General features: G+C 42.6%; 1 protein-coding gene across 6 annotated transcripts in view; it reads left to right on the forward strand.

Annotated features, from left to right (window-relative positions):
- The window catches only part of LOC115103268 (CMP-N-acetylneuraminate-beta-1,4-galactoside alpha-2,3-sialyltransferase-like), an 89,962-nt gene that overhangs the window by 56,359 nt on the left and 16,098 nt on the right, over positions 1-17,505 (forward strand). For all 6 annotated transcript variants that reach the window (XM_029624102.2, XM_029624103.2, XM_029624101.2 and 3 more), the window contains 3 exons: positions 4,017-4,080; positions 5,605-5,700; positions 7,497-7,683. In XM_029624102.2, the coding sequence (XP_029479962.1) occupies positions 4,017-4,080; positions 5,605-5,700; positions 7,497-7,683 (347 nt within the window). The remainder of the gene's footprint in view (positions 1-4,016; positions 4,081-5,604; positions 5,701-7,496; positions 7,684-17,505) is intronic.

Genomic DNA, 17,505 nt, shown 5'->3' on the forward strand with positions numbered 1-17,505 from the left:
GGATAATATGGTCAAATAAAACCTAGCCCTGATTCTTTTTAAAAGTATTATGTTAAAATATTATTTATATACATTTAAGTATCCATTTAGTTGCATAAAGGGAATAGTTCATTATTGCTACAGAGTCACCCATTGTTTAAGATACCTTCCCATTCAAAGTCCATTTGAATTGTTCTCCTTTTTGTACCCCTTGACTTTAGCTAGTCATGTCTAAGCCTCTGACTGTCATATAGACAAACCAAGGATATCCCCATGTGCATCGGAGCTAAGCTTTTGGATTGCCTAGACCAGGCTTTCCCAATCACCGGGCCGGGGACCGCTGGCCTAGACCAGGGTTTCCCAATCACCGGGCCGGGGACCGCTGGCCTAGACCAGGGTTTCCCAATCACCGGGCCGGGGACCGCTGGCCTAGACCAGGGTTTCCCAATCACCGGGCCGGGGACCGCTGGCCTAGACCAGGGTTTCCCAATCACCGGGCCGGGGACCGCTGGCCTAGACCAGGGTTTCCCAATCACCGGGCCGGGGACTGCTGGCCTATACCAACTGACCAGACCACAATGCACCTAGAATAGATAGTTTGATAAAGTTGAGATATTTCTGACCTGTATACAATTATGCTCTTTGCCAATCCCAAGTGATTCATAAGCATTGACGATGTATTAATGTTAGACTGACCAGTCTCCGGTGTTTCCCTTTACCTTTTGTCTACTCTGCTCTATAGCTGCATGCTGTAGCATAATTATCAGAGACCTCCAGTCCCTCTTCCATATTTCAGCTGAAGATTTTCATCGGCAGAACCGTGTACGTCGAAGGCGATGGTTATTTGTCTGAGCTGCTGCCCAGACATACTTGGCTGAAGTGTTTATCCTAGTCGCTAATAACAATTAGCCGTCATGTCTCCCCCCTTGAAGAAAACTTCCCTTCTGCGATTTCGCACCCCCTCGAGTCGGGTGTGGTCTGGTCCTCTGTTTTTGCTACCCGAGGTGATGCTTGATGCCGGACATCGACACCTTGTCCAAACAATGGGCCGCTGCTCTTTTTCTGCTTTTTAATCATTAGAGAGATAAAGCTGTAAGCCTGCTGCATTACTCTTGCAAGAGACCCATGTAGATTCTTAAATGTGATTATGCACTATATATACAAAAGTATGTGGACACCCTTTCAAATGAGTGGATTCGGCTATTTCAGCCACAACTGCTGCTGACGAGTGTATAAAATCGAGCACACAGCCATGCAATCTCATAGACAAACGTTGGCAGTAGAATGGCCTTACTGAAGAGCTCAGTTACTTTCAACTTGGCACCGTCATGTTGAAAGTAATGCCAGATTTGTCATAGGATGCCACCTTTCTAACAAGTCAGTTCGTCAAATTTCTGCCCCGCTAGAGCTGCCCCGGTCAAATGTAAGTGCTGTTATTGTGAAATTGAACCGTCTAGGAGCAACAACGGCTCAGCCACCAAGTGGTAGGCCACGTAGCCTCGCAGACAGGACCACAGAGTGTTGAAGCGCACAGCATGTAAAAATCATCTCTTCTCGGTTGCAACACTGGAGCTTCATGAAATGGGTTTCCATGGCAGAGCAGCCGCACACAAGCCTATGATCACCATGCTCAATGCTAATCGTCGGCTGGAGTGGTGTACAGCTTGCCTCCGTTGTTCTATGGAGTGATGAATCATGCTTCACCATCTGGCAGTCCAACGGTTTGGCGGATGCCAGGAGAACGCTACCTGCCCCAATGTATAGTGCCAATTGTAAAGTTTGGTAGTGGAGGAATAATGGTCTGGGGGTTTTTCATGGTTCAGGCTAGGCCCCTTAGTTCCAGTGAAGGGAAATCTTAATGCTACAGCATACAATGATATTCTAGACAATTCTGTGCTTCCAACTTTATGGCAACAGTTTGGGTACGGCCCTTTCCTGTTTCAGCATGGCAATGCCCCCGTGCACAAAGTGAGGTCCATACAGAAATAGTTTGTTAAGATCAGTGTTGAAGAACTTGACTGGCCTGCACAGAACAATGACTTCATCCCCACCGAACACCTTTGGGATGAATTGGAACGCCGAATGAGACATGTGCCGACCTCATTAATGCTCTTGTGGTTGAATGGAAGCAAGTCCCCGCAGCAATGTTCCAACATCGAGTGGAAAGCCTTCCCAGAAGAGTGGAGGCTGTTACAGCAGCAAATGGGGGATCCACTCCATATTAATGCCCATGATTTTGGAATGAGCTGTTTAACGAGCAGGTCTCCACATACTTTTGGTCATGAGTGATACTTTCGGTCATGAGTGATACTTTCAAATATTACTTTTTTGGACAAAAGATATACACTACTGGTATAAAGTTTTAAAACACCTACTCATTCAAGAGTTTTTATTTTTAATATTTTCTACATTGTAGAATAATAGTGAAGACATCAACACTATAAAATAACACATATGGAATCATGTAGTAACAAAGTGTTAAACAAATCAAAATACATTTGAGATTCTTCAAATAGCCACCCTTTGCCTTGATGAGTAATGCCAGATATGTAAACATTAAGTGGTTAAGATAATGTAGAATATTATAGAATACTGGATATACATATGACATGAGTAATGCCAGATATGTAAACATTATTAAAGTGACTAGTGTTCCATTCCTTATAGTGGCCAGTGATCTCTGGTCTATGCCTATAGGTCGTCTCTAATGTGCTAGTGATGGCTGTGTAACAGTCTGATCGCCTTGAGATAGAAGCTGTTTTTCAGTCTCTCGGCCCCAGCTTTGATGCACCTGTACTGACCTCGCCTTCTGGATGATAGTGGGGTGAACAGGCAGTGGCTCGGGTGGTTGACGTCCTTGATGATCTTTTTGGCCTTCCTGTGACATCGGGTGTTGTAGGTGTCCTGGAGGGCGGGTAGTTTGCCCCCGGTAATGCGTTGGGCAGACAACGCCACCCTCTGGAGAGCCTTGCGGTTGCACCGGGCGGTGATACAGCCGACAGGGTGCTTTCAATTGTGCATCTGTAAAGGGTTTTAGGTGATACTCACATTTCTTTAGCCTCCTGAGGTTGAAGAGGCTCTGTTGCGCCTTCTTCACCACACTGTGGGTGGTGGGTGGTCCATTTCAGTTTGTCAGTGATGTGTACGAAACTTGAAGCTTTCCACCTTCTCCACTGCAGTCCTGTATATAGGGGGGTGCACCCTCTGCTGTTTCCTGAAGTCCACGATCATCTCCTTTTGTTTTGTTGATGTTGAGTTAGCGGTTATTTTCCAGGCACCACACTCCCAGATCCCTCACCTCCTCCCTGTAAACTGTCTCGTCATCGTTGGTTATCAAGCCTACTACTGTTGTGTCGTGTGCGAACTTGATGATTGAGTTGGAGGCGGTCCTCATGAGAGCCAGGTTTATCATAGCTCATGAAGCTGGTTGAGACAATTCCAAGAGTGTGCAAAGCTGTCATCAAGTCAAAGAATGGCTACTTTGAAGAATCTCAAATATATAAAATGTATTTTGATTTGTTTAACACTTTTTTTTAGTTACTACATGATTCTATATATTATTTTATAGTTTTGATATCTTCACTATTATTAGAAAATAGTAAAAAATTAAGAAAACACCTTGAATGAGTAGGTGTTCTAAAATGTTTGACCAGTAGTGTAGATCTCCCAATAATCTGGCCATGGTAGATCTATGACTAATATGAGAAGCAAAGAGCCAAGAGGTGCTAGTGGGCTGTGGGGGCGAAGACCAATATGTCTTACAACGTAAGACTTCTGATATATGTATTTTACAACGTTAGTCACCTGGCCTGTGGCTTATCCTTATCTGTAATTGAATAAATGTGGGGGATGTTCTCTTCTCCAGACCTCCAACTCTCCCAAGGACCACCTAGCCTGCTACAACATTTTCTGGGAGTTGAATTTCTCGACAGTTGTTTATTGAAGAGGAGCTATTAATCCTTTTCATTATTTTGTCTGTGAACTAGCAATAATAATTCATTGTAGTTGATATCTAAACTCTTTTTTCTATTTTTTAGAAACAATCATAGACATTATTCTAACTGCCACAAAGAACTATGGGCTGGGTCAAGACGTTGACAGGTAATTACCACAGGAATGAAGTACACTCACACACAAACGCAAAGTGTTGAAGTCGGAAGTTTACACCTTAGCCGTACACCTTAGCCAAATACATTTAAACTCAGTTTTTCACCATTCCTGACATTTAATCCTAGTAAACATTCCCTGTATTTGGTCAGTTAGGATCACCACTTTATTTTAAGAATGTGAAATGTCAGAATAATAGTAGAGTGATTTATTTCAGCTTTTATTTCTTTCATCACATTCCCAGTGGGTCAGAAGTTTACATACGCTCAATTTGGTAGCATTGCCTTTAAATTGTTTAACTTGGGTCAAACATTTCGGGTAGCCTTCCACAAGCTTCCCACAATAAGTTGGGTGAATTTTGGCCCATTCCTCCTGACAGAGCTGGTTTAACTGAGTCAGGTTTGTCGGCCTCCTTGCTTGCACACGCATTTTCAGTTCTGCCCAAAAAATGTCTATAGGATTGAGGTCAGGGCTTTGTGATGGCCACTCCAATACCTTGACTTTGTTGTCCTTAAACCATTTTGCAACAACTTTGGACATATGCTGGGGGTCATTGTTCATTTGGAAGACCCATTTGCGACCAACCTTTAACTTCCTGACTGATGTCTTGGGATGTTGCTTCAATATATCCACATAATTTTCTTACCTCATGATGCCATCTATTTTGTGAAGTGCACTAGTCCCTCCTGCAGCAAAGCACCCCCACAACATGATGCTGCCACCCCTGTGCTTCACGGTTGGGATGGTGTTCTTCGGCTTGCAAGCACCCCCCTTTTTCCTCCAAACATAACGATGGTCATTATGGGCAAACAGTTCTATTTTTGTCCCCATGTGCAGTTGCAAACCGTAGTCTGGCTTTTTTTATGGCGGTTTTTGAGCATTGGCTTCTTCCTTGCTGAGCAGCCTTTCAGGTTATGTCGATTATAGGACTCGTTTTATTGTGGATATAGATACTTTTGTACCTGTTTCCTCCGTAGCATCTTCAGAAGGTCCTTTGCTGCTGTTCTGGGATTATTTGCACTTTTCGCACCGAAGTACGTTCATCTCTAGGAGACAGAACGCGTCTCCTTCCTGAGCGGTATGGCGGCTGCGTGGTCCCATGGTGTCTATACTTGCATACTATTGTTTGTACAGACGAACGTTCAATTAGCCTATCAGAAGCTTTTTAAGCCATGACATTATTTTCTGGAATTTTCCAAGCTGTTTAAAGGCACAGTCAACTTAGTGTATGTAAACTTCTGACCCACTTAGATTGTGATACAGTGAATTATAAGTGAAACAATCTGTCTGTAAACAATTGTTTGAAAAATCACTTGTGTCATGCACAAAGTAGATGTCCCAACCGACTTGCCAAAACGCTAGTTTGTTAACAAGAAATTTGTGGAGTCGTTGAAAAATGAGTTTTAATGACTCCAACCTAAGTGTGTAAACTTCTGACTTCAACTGTACATACTAGCACTTACACACATTCTTTCTCTTTTCAAACATTCTAACTGGCCAGACATTCTTCTCTTCCAGTTTAATTTGTAAAAGATGCATTATCGTGGGCAATGGTGGTATCCTGGCTAATAAGTCTCTGGGCTCCCGAATAGATGATTACGACATTGTGGTGAGGTGAGTCTTTACTAATGTAAGGGCAACGCGATGCCAGTTCCAGGGGTAAAGAAAAAAATGAAGTCCTTGTTGTTGAAATTCTTACACAGGGACACTCGAAGTCAATCTTAAACCAATCATTGTTTGTCAGCACGCTGGAGAGGTTCCAACCAAAGCACCACACGTCAATTTATTTATTTAATCTAATATTTTTAACTAGGCAAGTCAGTTAAGAACATTCTTATTTACAATGACGGCCTACCGGGGAACAGTGGGCTAACTGCCTTGTTCAGGGCCAGAACAACAGATTTTTACCTTGTCAGCTCAGGGATTCAATCCAGCAACCTTTCGTTTACTGGCCCAATGTTCTAACCACTAGGCTACCTGCCGCCCCAATCAATCAGGAGCTCTGCTTGGGCAGTCCCAGCAGTTGTCTTATGCCATGATGATCTGGACGAGACTGCTGTACATAATACAAGTTATATTTGTGATTTAGCTTAATTAATCATTACCATTTTGTTTCATTCATGTGACCAACTAATACTGGTTCATAACATGTGACAGACCAAAACCACAAGGCTTCTTCTCTTTAAGCTAAGACCTTGAAACTGAGAGATCTTTCGTTCTCAAAACAAGTACTGACAAATTGCAGATACTGACGAGTGAGGATTCGTTCAGTCAGTCACTTGTGTGAACACAGAAATTGATTATTAGATCAGCGCATGAATAGAAGACAGAAATTAGTTATAAGAAAAGCACAAACGTTAAAATTCCAAAAACACTGAATTTGATGTGATTATATCCTGCTTATTGTCGATTCCTCCTGAACTCTGAAGCTTGTTTATGTTGATTGACTTAGGTTAGGGCTTAGATTGATATGAGTGTAAACCTACTGTTTTATCAGTACACCATGAAGGATACTTGGCATTTGTTGGCAAGCCCAGTATCAGAATGAAACTAAATAGAAGCTAAATGACCATTTATTGTTTTGATTGGCAAAAATTGTAGTCATATTTGAGAGGGAGTGAAACTAAATTCTCAAGTCCCCAGTCTTGTTATGATGTCAACACACAATGTATAGAGCCCCACAGTGGAGCTGTCATAATACCCATAAAACCTGCGGTCAAACGGAATGGTTCCAATCGTTTTTCCACCATTCATTTTTCCCATAGGGAATTTTGGAAACATTTCAAATCAGGGTTGTGTTTTGTGTAGGCTTACCCTGGCGTGATGTTTTGATAACCTTGTAAATCTCTCGGACAAGGTAACTTTAATATATTTGGCTCTATTTACTCTGATTCATAAATGCTAATTAGCATCAAAGTAGACAACATTCAAGACTACAAATCACAGCAAGCTCCCGCACGTCATTTTTGCTGATGGGTATTGTGTCAATTTAAAACTATCAAGAGACAGTTCACAGAATTGTCAATTTAAAGAAATTTAGCTGACTTATTCATTACTAAATTTAGCTATTAGATAGTTAATCCAGAGATTCTTACCTTTGTCTTGATTTGGCAGTCTCGTCCAGATCATCATGGCATTTGTAGTTCTTTATGATAGCCACATTAGCAGCTAATTAGCATTTCATTTTTGGGGGATAAATATAGGCAAATATATTGATAAAAGTCATGTTGTCCTAGAGAGAATTACACGGTTCTCAAAACGTCACACCAGGGTAAGCCTACATGAAACACAGCCATTATTTTAAGTGTTTCTAGAAAAACGATTTTTGTTTGATTGCTAGGTTTTATGGGTATTATGACTCATACTGTGGTACTCTATTCGCCCACATAGCGCTTCTTCTCCAACCGCAGGTTGAACGAGGCTCCGGTGACTGGTTTCGGCAAGGATGTGGGCACCAAGACCACCATGCGTATTACCTACCCCGAGGGTGCCATCCAGAAGCCTGAGCGATACGAGAAGGACTCGCTCTTCGTCTTCTCTGCCTTCAAACCGCTGGACTTCAAGTGGCTCAGACAGATGGTCTTCAGAGAGAAGCTGGTGAGGCATAAGTCAAGGCTGACTGTTGTTACCTTTGCTCATTGGGACCACTAAGAAATCCATCACACACAGTTAGTTGGTCATGTTACTATGAGCTTGTGTGCATTTCCACTGCTCTGAAAGATGATAATGATTTATTTTGCATATTGTCCAGCCCCACCTCCTTTCTAGGTCTTCCATTGCTTCATAACATTGAGGCGACCACATACGCATGAATCCCACTGGATGTTTTGGCTAGTTTAAGTGCTTTCTGTGGCACTGAGTGACTAGTTAATTTTTTTGTTAACACCATTTTGGTCGTAAACAGACTGTCTTCTGTCGCAGTCACTTGCTCGTCCTGTGACATTTAATAGATGTGGTTGTGAATTCTCACAATGCTTTCCCATTTTATCATGAATATGGAAATCACTTTAAATTGTGGTTTTATAGAAAAAACTGTCTGAGTTCGTGTTCCTCTCTGCTTTTCATTCTGCCATGACATAAAACAATTTTCCCATTTTAAGGACCTTTTGACAAGCCACTAACTGCCACGCTTGAGTGACAGCCTGTGAATTGGCCTCTTAATCTATGGCTGGGTGACTGAATGGGTCTTTCCTTATCTCTGACGGGAAGGATGGCAGACATTTTAATGACTCTGAGGACACAATCTGTTATCACTGAAAGAGCTTGCACAAGCACTCTCGCTTGTCTGTAGTCACTCCACCGCAGTCAGGGTAGGGTATGCTCAATTCAAGGACATTCCCGATGGAGCAAAAAACGGTGCCTTTCTTTGAACTTCAATCTTGGCTGGGTTGAGTTTCTCCATATAGGGGGCTTCCTGCTCATTTTCTACAGGGATTCTTCTTGCAAATCTGGCAAGCCAGCGTCTTGGGAACAGACTTCCTATCCAGCACAGCTGTGTGACTTTCAGGGACCAGTGGCCAGCAGGAATTTTTACTGGGTGACATTTTTCAAAATACAAGCTTCTGGAGAGATGGAGGGGTTAGGAGGAGGGAGTGAGAGAGGGGTTTGGAGGAGGTTAGAGAAGAGGGGGTAAAATAAGGGTTAGAGTGAGGGGGTACTAGTAAGTGAGAAAGAGAGAAATAGTTGGCTGCTTGATAGCCCCTTAGCCTTTTGAATTGGGCAGATTTGTCTGGACTAATCAGCTGGTAAGTAGCGGGACAGTGGAAATGGTGGACGGAGATAATTGATCTGGCCTCCGGCTTCTGACAGATCAGCCTTTGATCTGCAGGGGAAGGAATAATTTTTCTCATGAAGTAAATTGTTGTTCAAAAGTACCGGCTCTTTTCCATGACAGCGTTTTAGCTGTGATGGCGCGCATGCACTGAACTCATAGTCACACCAACTCACTATTTCACTGAACTCATAGTCACACCAACTCACTATTTCACTGAACTCATAGTCACACCAACTCACTATTTCACTGAACTCAGTCACACCAACTCACTATTTCGGTTTGACTTTGCCCCATGGAGCTCATTGTAACTAACTACGCAAATGTCTGAATTTTAGAAGCTGGACTTTTTTATTGAAACTGCGGAAATCACTGACAACCATAATAGGGCTCTGAGAACAACGCAAGGCATTATTTTATTTATTTAACTAAGCAAGTCAGTTAAGAACAGATTCTTATTTACAATGACAGCCTACCAAAAGGCAAAAGGCCTCCTGCGGGGACAGGGGTTGCGATTTAAAAATATAGGACAAAACACAGAGAGAAACTTAAGACAACAACATAGCATGGTAGCAACACCATATGGTAGCAGCACAAAACATGGTACACACATTATTGGGCACAGACAACGGCACAAAGGGCAAGAAGGTAGACGCAACAATATTACACTAGTTACCCAAGAAAATGTGCTTTTAAGTGAATACTTTGTAAAGTATTTTTAGCGAAGGTATTGAAATGTTTTAAATTGTTGCTGACTGCTGAGATGTTTTACTTGTAACGTTTACTTTTATTCTACTGACACACACAGACCGGGACAGCCGCAGTTGTACACCGTGTTTCCAGCGAGTCCACTTCAATACGTTCGTATGTAATAAGTGTATCGAGGTTTGAATTGTCTTTTTAAGTGTTTTGTCACTTGACAAATGAGGCCCATCATTGTGAATTCCTGCTGATGAAAAATGATCCTAGATTCTCTGTTTGCTCCTACAGATGGATTAGTATTTTACACACGCGCGCACGCGCATGCGCACACACATTCCAGTTATTGCCGCAACCAGTTTCTCAGCTTGTTTAACTTTGGATGTTTTTTCTTTGACGGGTAAATAAAAAGGAATGACATTTAGATGTTCAACCAGACATTCAACTAACATCAGGTATTTACGTTCAATTAACCTGAGTAGAGACAGTATTTTCCTATGGGTGATTTGGGGGAAATGAGTCATGAAGATGCTTAACATGATATTCTCAGTAAACAACCAGTTACCATGGTAACAGTGTAGGCAGTCATATCTGTTGACTGGAAACTGTTTAACTATATCTGCTTTTTAGTAATTTTGGAAACCCTCATCAGAAGACAAGTAAATCCTGTTGACTGGCTATAAGCGTAGCTTCATTGCTACCGAAGTAACTGCATCATAAGTGGCCTAAACTTGCTGTGGAAATACATACATATATATACACACACACACACACACACACACGTTATGTCTTCAGGGACTGCGGCTAGCAAGCTTCATTGTGCTGTCATTTTTTTAACCCCTCGCATTTTCACCTCTAATAGCAGAGCATGAGCAACTGTACAAAGACCACGAGCTTTAGAAATATCATGTTTTTGGACTCCTGGTATACTGATCCTTACACACAGCCCCCTCCTCCCTTTATATTTAACTTTGAACAGTTGCGCTGTGGGAGCTTTGATGTCCTTTGTGTGGCGTGGCCGCTGACAGGTGAAAGGAATGCGAGGCCCTTTCATGATGCCTATCTCTCACCAGCTTTGAAAGGGAAGGTTTCTCGTTGCTTCTTTAAGGTGGGTGGGAGGTAATAATGCTAATTAAAGTGACTCCCCTGTCATGGCAGTCCCCTTCCCCTTTCTCATGGCGGAAGTGTTTGGATGAGTAACTGACTGAAACCTTGTTACTAAAAGACATTAAAGGTTGAAATGCCATAATAATTTGCAAAGATGTTATTCAGTGAACTGTTATTTAGAGACGTCCCATGAGAAGTCAGGAAGTTTGACGTTGCAGTAAAAAATTGAGTAAAGTGAATGAATTAAAATGAAAGGTGTTGAAAACACTACATAAAAAAGTGTTTGGACACTTGCTCGTTGAACATCTCACTCTGAAATCTTGGGCATTAAATGGAGTTGGCTCCCCCTTTGTGTGGTTTGCACTGTTCTGTGAAGGGAGTAGTACACAGCGTTGTACCAGTTCTTCAGTTTCTTGACAATTTCTTGCATGGAATAGCCTTCATTTCTCAGAACAAGAATAGACTGACGAGTTTCAGAAGAAAGGTACTTGTTTCTGGCCATTTTGAGCCTGTAATTGAACCCACAAATGCTGATGATCCAGATACTCAACTAGTCTTAAGAAGGCCAGTTTAATTGCTTCTTTGGAAGCGCTCCTGAGCCCGTTGGAAGCGCTCCTGAGCCCGTTGGAAGCGCTCCTGAGCCCGTTGGAAGCGCTCCTGAGCCCGTTGGAAGCGCTCCTGAGGCCGTTGGAAGCGCTCCTGAGGCCGTTGGAAGCGCTCCTGAGGCCGTTGGAAGCGCTCCTGAGGCCGTTGGAAGCGCTCCTGAGGCCGTTGGAAGCGCTCCTGAGCCCGTTGGAAGCGCTTCCAGAGCCCGTTGGGGCGACAGGTATCCTAGTGGTTAGAGCGTTGGACTTGTAACCGAAAGGTTGCAAGATCGAATCCCCAAGCTGACAAGGTAAAAATCTGTTGTTCTGCCCCTGAACAAGGCAGTTATCCCACTTCCTAGGCCGTCATTGAAAATAAGAATTTGTTCTTATCTGACTTGCCTAGTTAAATAAAGGTTTAAAAAAAAAAAAAAAGAAGCCCATTGGAAGCCCAACACCTATCGCTTACAGTACACCTACGGTGTAGCTGGGCCCTCCAGACCTTCAGAACACCCAGGGAGTAGGGCTACTGGGACGGGGTATGGGGGTTGTTTTTAGACAGGGAGGCAGCGTCCCTCTCCCTGCTTCTCTCTGGTTTGCTGTTACCCTGTCCAACTTGGACTGGCTGGCTGCTTGTGGCTGGGTGCAGGGTGAAGCGTGTTTGTTTTCATTTGCATAGGGGGGCCTTATGACCATCTGCGTATGGCCTGCAGATGTGAACGCTCTCACTTGCTTGCCCCTCTCGCCCTTTCCTCCTTCCCTCCCTCCCTTTCTTCCTTTTGCCTTTCCTCCTTCCTTCCCTCCCTTTCTTCCTTTTGCCTTTCCTCCTTCCTTCCTTCCCTCCCTCTCTCATTCTATATGTCAAGCAATGAGTTAACTAGAATACGTACCGTATAAAAAACGTCTAATTTCACTTTAACAGTGTGTTCCTGCTATTTATGAACTGAAATGCAAACAGGACGCCATATAGGCTAGACATCTCCAGGGTGTTCTATTCTGGGGCCGCCTTCATCCCATTGAGAAGAAAAACATAAACTTGAGTGGCTTATCGTCAATTACACATCTATGGAGGGAATGCACTTTGTTATATTGTGTTTATGTCCACCCTGCGAAGCACCTGCGGCAACTATTAGGCGTTTTTAATTATATTTTTATGAGCCCCATCTCTTTTCGGTCTTATGTTCCAAAATTTGAAATGCTTTTTTTGACACTGGATAAAAACTCAGATCTTCAACATGGTATATCACATGCTGCAATTGGAGGAACAATGGGAAAGTAATGCTGCTTGGAAAGTTGATAAACTTGTAATCCCACTTTTGAGAAATATTTTAGTTAAGTTTTTACACTTCTTTGTTCACACCCTCTTAAGCCTTAGCCCCACCCATCTCTTTAAGGATTCACATGTGAAGCCATGTGCTAAACAGAGTGAGGTAGTGTAGTAAACAACCGAAGATTAAGACTAAAAGGGGTGAAAGTAGTCTACAATAAGGAAAAACTCCAGGTAAAAATACACTTTACAAAATAATGTAAGATCAATAAAAGTTGTGTAAATCATGTTGGTGGTCAATTAAATAATCAAAATGTTTATGCTTTACATACCAAGTGTTGTCATCGATTCCTTATAGAGAAACCACACCGCTGCGTTTGTCACATGAGATGGCAGCAGCTTTCCACCAAACTTTTTGTCCCGGGTGGCGTCCTGGTACTACTATTGCGTTATCCTCTGCACAATTATTGAGGAAGTTCACAACGTGCTGCAAGTCTTCATGCTTCAGGTGTAACCTGTGCTTGCTTGGTCCGGCTCTCTTTTTGATGGGAGGCATTAGACTGTTCTCCTTGTATGACTGGGGGAGGAGAGTCGGGTGTGTTCTGCTATTGCTGAAAGACAAATTATAGATCCATATATTTTAGCATTATTAGACTAGGCTTACCCAGACACACTTGTCTAAATTGATGGGTCATGTGAAAGAGCGGCTCTAACCACCCACAAGCCACATCTAGCTAAGTGGATGATTCTCTACTGTCTATACCTGTTCACATGTTCATGAAATACAATAGATGGCCGTAATCACCCCTAGACACCTGGCTAAATTGATGGGTTATATAATCATCAGGCTGTAACTAGCAATGCAAACGTCTTTCTGAGATTTGATTAATATTACTAAACTCAGCAAAAAAATAAATGTCCCTTTTTCAGGACGAAGATAATTAATCAAAGATAATTCGTAAAAATCCAAATAACTTCACAGATCTTCATTGTAAATGGTTTAAACACTGTTTCCCATGCTTGTTCAATGAACCATAAACAATTAATGAACATGCACCTGTGGAACATTCGTTAGAACACTTAACGGCTTACAGACGGTAGGGAATTAAGATCACAGTTATGAAAACTTAGGACACTAAAGAGGTCTTTCTACTGACACTGAAAAACACAAAGTAAGATGCCCAGGGTCCTGCTCATCTGTGTGAACGTGTCTTAGGCATGCTGCAAGGAGGCATGAGGACTGCAGATGTGACCAGGGCAATAAATTGCAATGAGACGCCTAAGACAGCGCTACAGGGAGACAGGACGGACAGTTGATCGTCCTCGCAGTGGCATACCACGTGTAACAACACCTGCACAGGATCGGTACATCCGAACATCACACCTACGGGACCGGTACAGGATGGCAACAACAACTGCCTGAGTTACACCAGGAATGCACAATCTCTCCATCAGTGCTCAGACTGTCTGCAATAGGCTGAGAGAGGCTGGACTGAGGGCTTGTAGGCCTGTTGTAAGGCAGGTCTTCACCAGACATCACCGGCAACAACGCCTCCTATGGGCACAAACCCATTGTCGCAGGACCAGACAGGACTGGCAAAAAGTGCTCTTCACTGACGAGTCGTGGTTTTGTCTCACCAGGGGTGATGGTCGGATTCGCGTTTATCGTCGAAGCAATGAGCATTACACCGAGGCCTGTACTCTGGAGCGGGATCGATTTGGAGGTGGAGGGTCCATCATGGTCTGGGGCGGTGTGTCACAGCATCATCGGACCGAGCTTGTCGTATTGCAGGCAATCTCAACGCTGTGCGTTACAGGGAAGACATCCTCCTCCCTCATGCGGTACCCTTCCTGCATTCTCATCCTGACATGACCCTCCAGCTTGACAATGCCACCAGCCATACTGCTCGTTCTGTGTGTGATTTCCTGCAAGACAGGAATGTCAGTGTTCAGCCATAGCCAGCGAAGAGCCCAAATCTCAAACCCATTGAGCATGTCTGGGACCTGTTGGATTGGAGGGTGAGGTCTAGGGCCATTCCCCCCAGAAATGTCCGGGAACTTGCAGGTTCCTTGGTGGAAGAGTGAGGTAACATCTCACAGCAAGAACTGGCAAATCTGGTGCAGCACATGAGGAGGAGATGCACTACAGTACTTAATGCAGCTGTTGGCCACACCAGATGCTGACTGTTACCTTTGATTTTGACCCCCTCCCCCCTTTGTTCAAGGACACATTATTCCATTTATCTTAGTCACATGTCTGTGGAACTTGTTCAGTTTGTCTTGTTGAATCTTGTTATGTTTATACAAATATTTACACGTTAAGTTTGCTGAAAAGAAACTCAGTTGACAGTGAGAGGACGTTTCTTTTTTGTTTTGTTTACAAAGATCATACACTTAGTTGACAAGCCAGCCAGCTAAACATTAGCTAGGTAGTATGCTTTAACTTGCAATTACAAATGTATAATTTCTGAAAATGTAGCTTGACTCTTACAGGTATACATGGATGAATGCTTCACTGACATGGTTGCTTTTAGTTTGAAGATGTAATCTGACGACGGGTGTTTCATACAACAGCCTTCTGTTTTCTCTTCTCGATTGCCTCTGCATTTTCAATCAAACTTCAGAATGTTTTCATACTCCGCTTCCAGCGGGCATTCCACTGATTTCAAAACTCTGTCAACTTCTTCCGTGACAACACTGTCCCCATCACTGTCATCAGAAGACTCTACAATGTCTGGTTAAATTAAAATGTTTTCACTTAAGTCAGGGATTCCTTTTTCAGAGTCAGCATGGCATGATCGTCCTCCAGAAAGTAGTCCATCACAACTTTTTCCAGCTAGTCTTTGTCAATACCACCTGTGAAATTTAGGGCAGCAATGTTGCTGAGAGCAGCTTATGTAATAGACAGAAGGTAGCGGGAAGGTTCCTGTCTTTTTCGTTTCCAAACCAACTAGGCTCGTAATTGAACATTTTTATTTGGATTTACAGATGACATAAATGTGTTTATTAACCTCATAGTCCGCCCAAACCCGTATGCGGTAGCGTAACTACAGCCTCAAGCTCATTACCATAACGCAACTTTAGCGATTTCTAAAAATCGCAAATGAAATGAAATAAATATGCCTGCTCTCAAGCTTATCCTTTTCTTAACAATCCTGTCGTCTCAGATTTTCAAAATATGCTTTAGAACCAGAGAAAATCAATAATTTGTGTAAGAGTGGTGATAGCTAGCTTAGCATTTAGTGTTAGCATTTAGCACGCAACATATTCACAAAAACCAGCCAAGGAATCAAATAAAATAATTTACCTTTGAAGAACTTCAGATGTTTCAATGAGGAGACTTTCAGTTACATAGCAGATGTCCAGTTTTTCCTGAAAGATTCTTGTGTAGGACACATCGTTCCCTTTTGTTACTATGCATTTGGCTACCGAAACTAACCGAAAATTCAGTCACCTACACGTCAAACTTTTTTCCGAATTAACTCCATAATATCGACTGAAACATGGAAAACGTTGTTTGAATCAATCCTGAAGGTGGTTTGTCATATATCTCTCCATTGAAAGCACCGTCCTTGTAGCCTGGTTTGTTCTGAGATTCGAATGGAAAAATACTGGGAGCTGAGTTTTGCGCACCAAATGCCACGCAGACACCAAGAGGGACACTTGGCAATTGTAGTCTCTTATGGTCAATCTTCCAATGATATGCCTACAAATACGTCACAATGCTGCAGAGACCTTGGGGAAACAAGATAAAGAGTCCGTTCATTCCTGTCGCATTCACAGCCATATAAGGCGATCATGGAAAACGTAGCCTCAGAAATCCTGTGCATTTCCTGGTCGGTCATACATCTTGGTTTTGCCCGAAGCATTTGTTTTAAGGGACTCACAGTGAAAATCTTTGCAGTTCTGTCTTCTTTCCAAAACTATCAATTCCAAGCATATTCGAGCATCTTTTCGTGACAAAATATTGCGCTTAAAACGGGCACGTCTTTTTATCCAAAAATGAAATACTGCCCCTAGAGTACTAACAGGTTAAGGAACATGACAGTTCACATGTTCAAGAATGCATTTTTTCAAATGAAATGCCTCTCTTGTGATGTCTGTCATATGCCCAGCTTTCTGTAACAGGTCACATGTGTTATCTGGCGGGGGGGTCTGTCATTGTCTTGCTCTAATCCTGCCCTTGACTCTCTCGTGTAGGTTTATCTTTTTCCTAGACGGAGCCACTTACCAGAGCCTCTGTAGTGCGCTCAGCAGTTGATTTATGAGGCAGTCAATGTTTTTCAAGTATTAGACTATTCCTGCAAATACAAACCGTATCCAGACATTCCTAGTTAGTCTCCAGAAAAAAACACACTACTTGACATTTTGATATTTGTTCAGTCTCCTCAACACAATTTTCTAAAATGGGAGCATTTCTGGGAATGTATCTCCTCAGGGTCACTAGTGTTTACCATCCATACACACATTCTGTCTTCCACAGACAAACCTGTTATTAATCATGGGGGGAAAGTGTTTACCTTACCAAGTCTTGCACCTGTTTTATGATTGTTGGTAGTTAGAGTAGATATGAAATGACTTTCTATTCATTTTTTTTACTCAGATGTGTTAAACTAAGCAGTATTTTAGTTTTTTTGTGCATTGAGACTGTTGAAGAGGGAAGATTTTAGAGACTGAGTCATTGAGTAGGAGGCCAAGAAATTAAAGCTCAGACGCACTGGTAGGATTGTCAAACGTTTGCCTGCTGACAGTACTTAGCACCTCTGACTGCCGACACTGTTCAATCTCTTTTGTGTTCACACAGCAAAGACCTTAGAAGTTGTCAGCCAATCAACTTGTTAAAATACTCCAAGCCAGAAGGTGGCAGTAGTGTTGTTTGGCAATGCATATCTGTGCGTATTGCTTATGGCCTAGATTTCAAGCTATCTGTGCTAATGTTGCTATTTTGTAGAAACCCTTGTTGATACAGTACTAGCCAGATGGTAACAGCT

This window comes from Oncorhynchus nerka, linkage group LG20 (assembly GCF_034236695.1).
Source record: "Oncorhynchus nerka isolate Pitt River linkage group LG20, Oner_Uvic_2.0, whole genome shotgun sequence".
NCBI lineage: Eukaryota > Metazoa > Chordata > Actinopteri > Salmoniformes > Salmonidae > Oncorhynchus > Oncorhynchus nerka.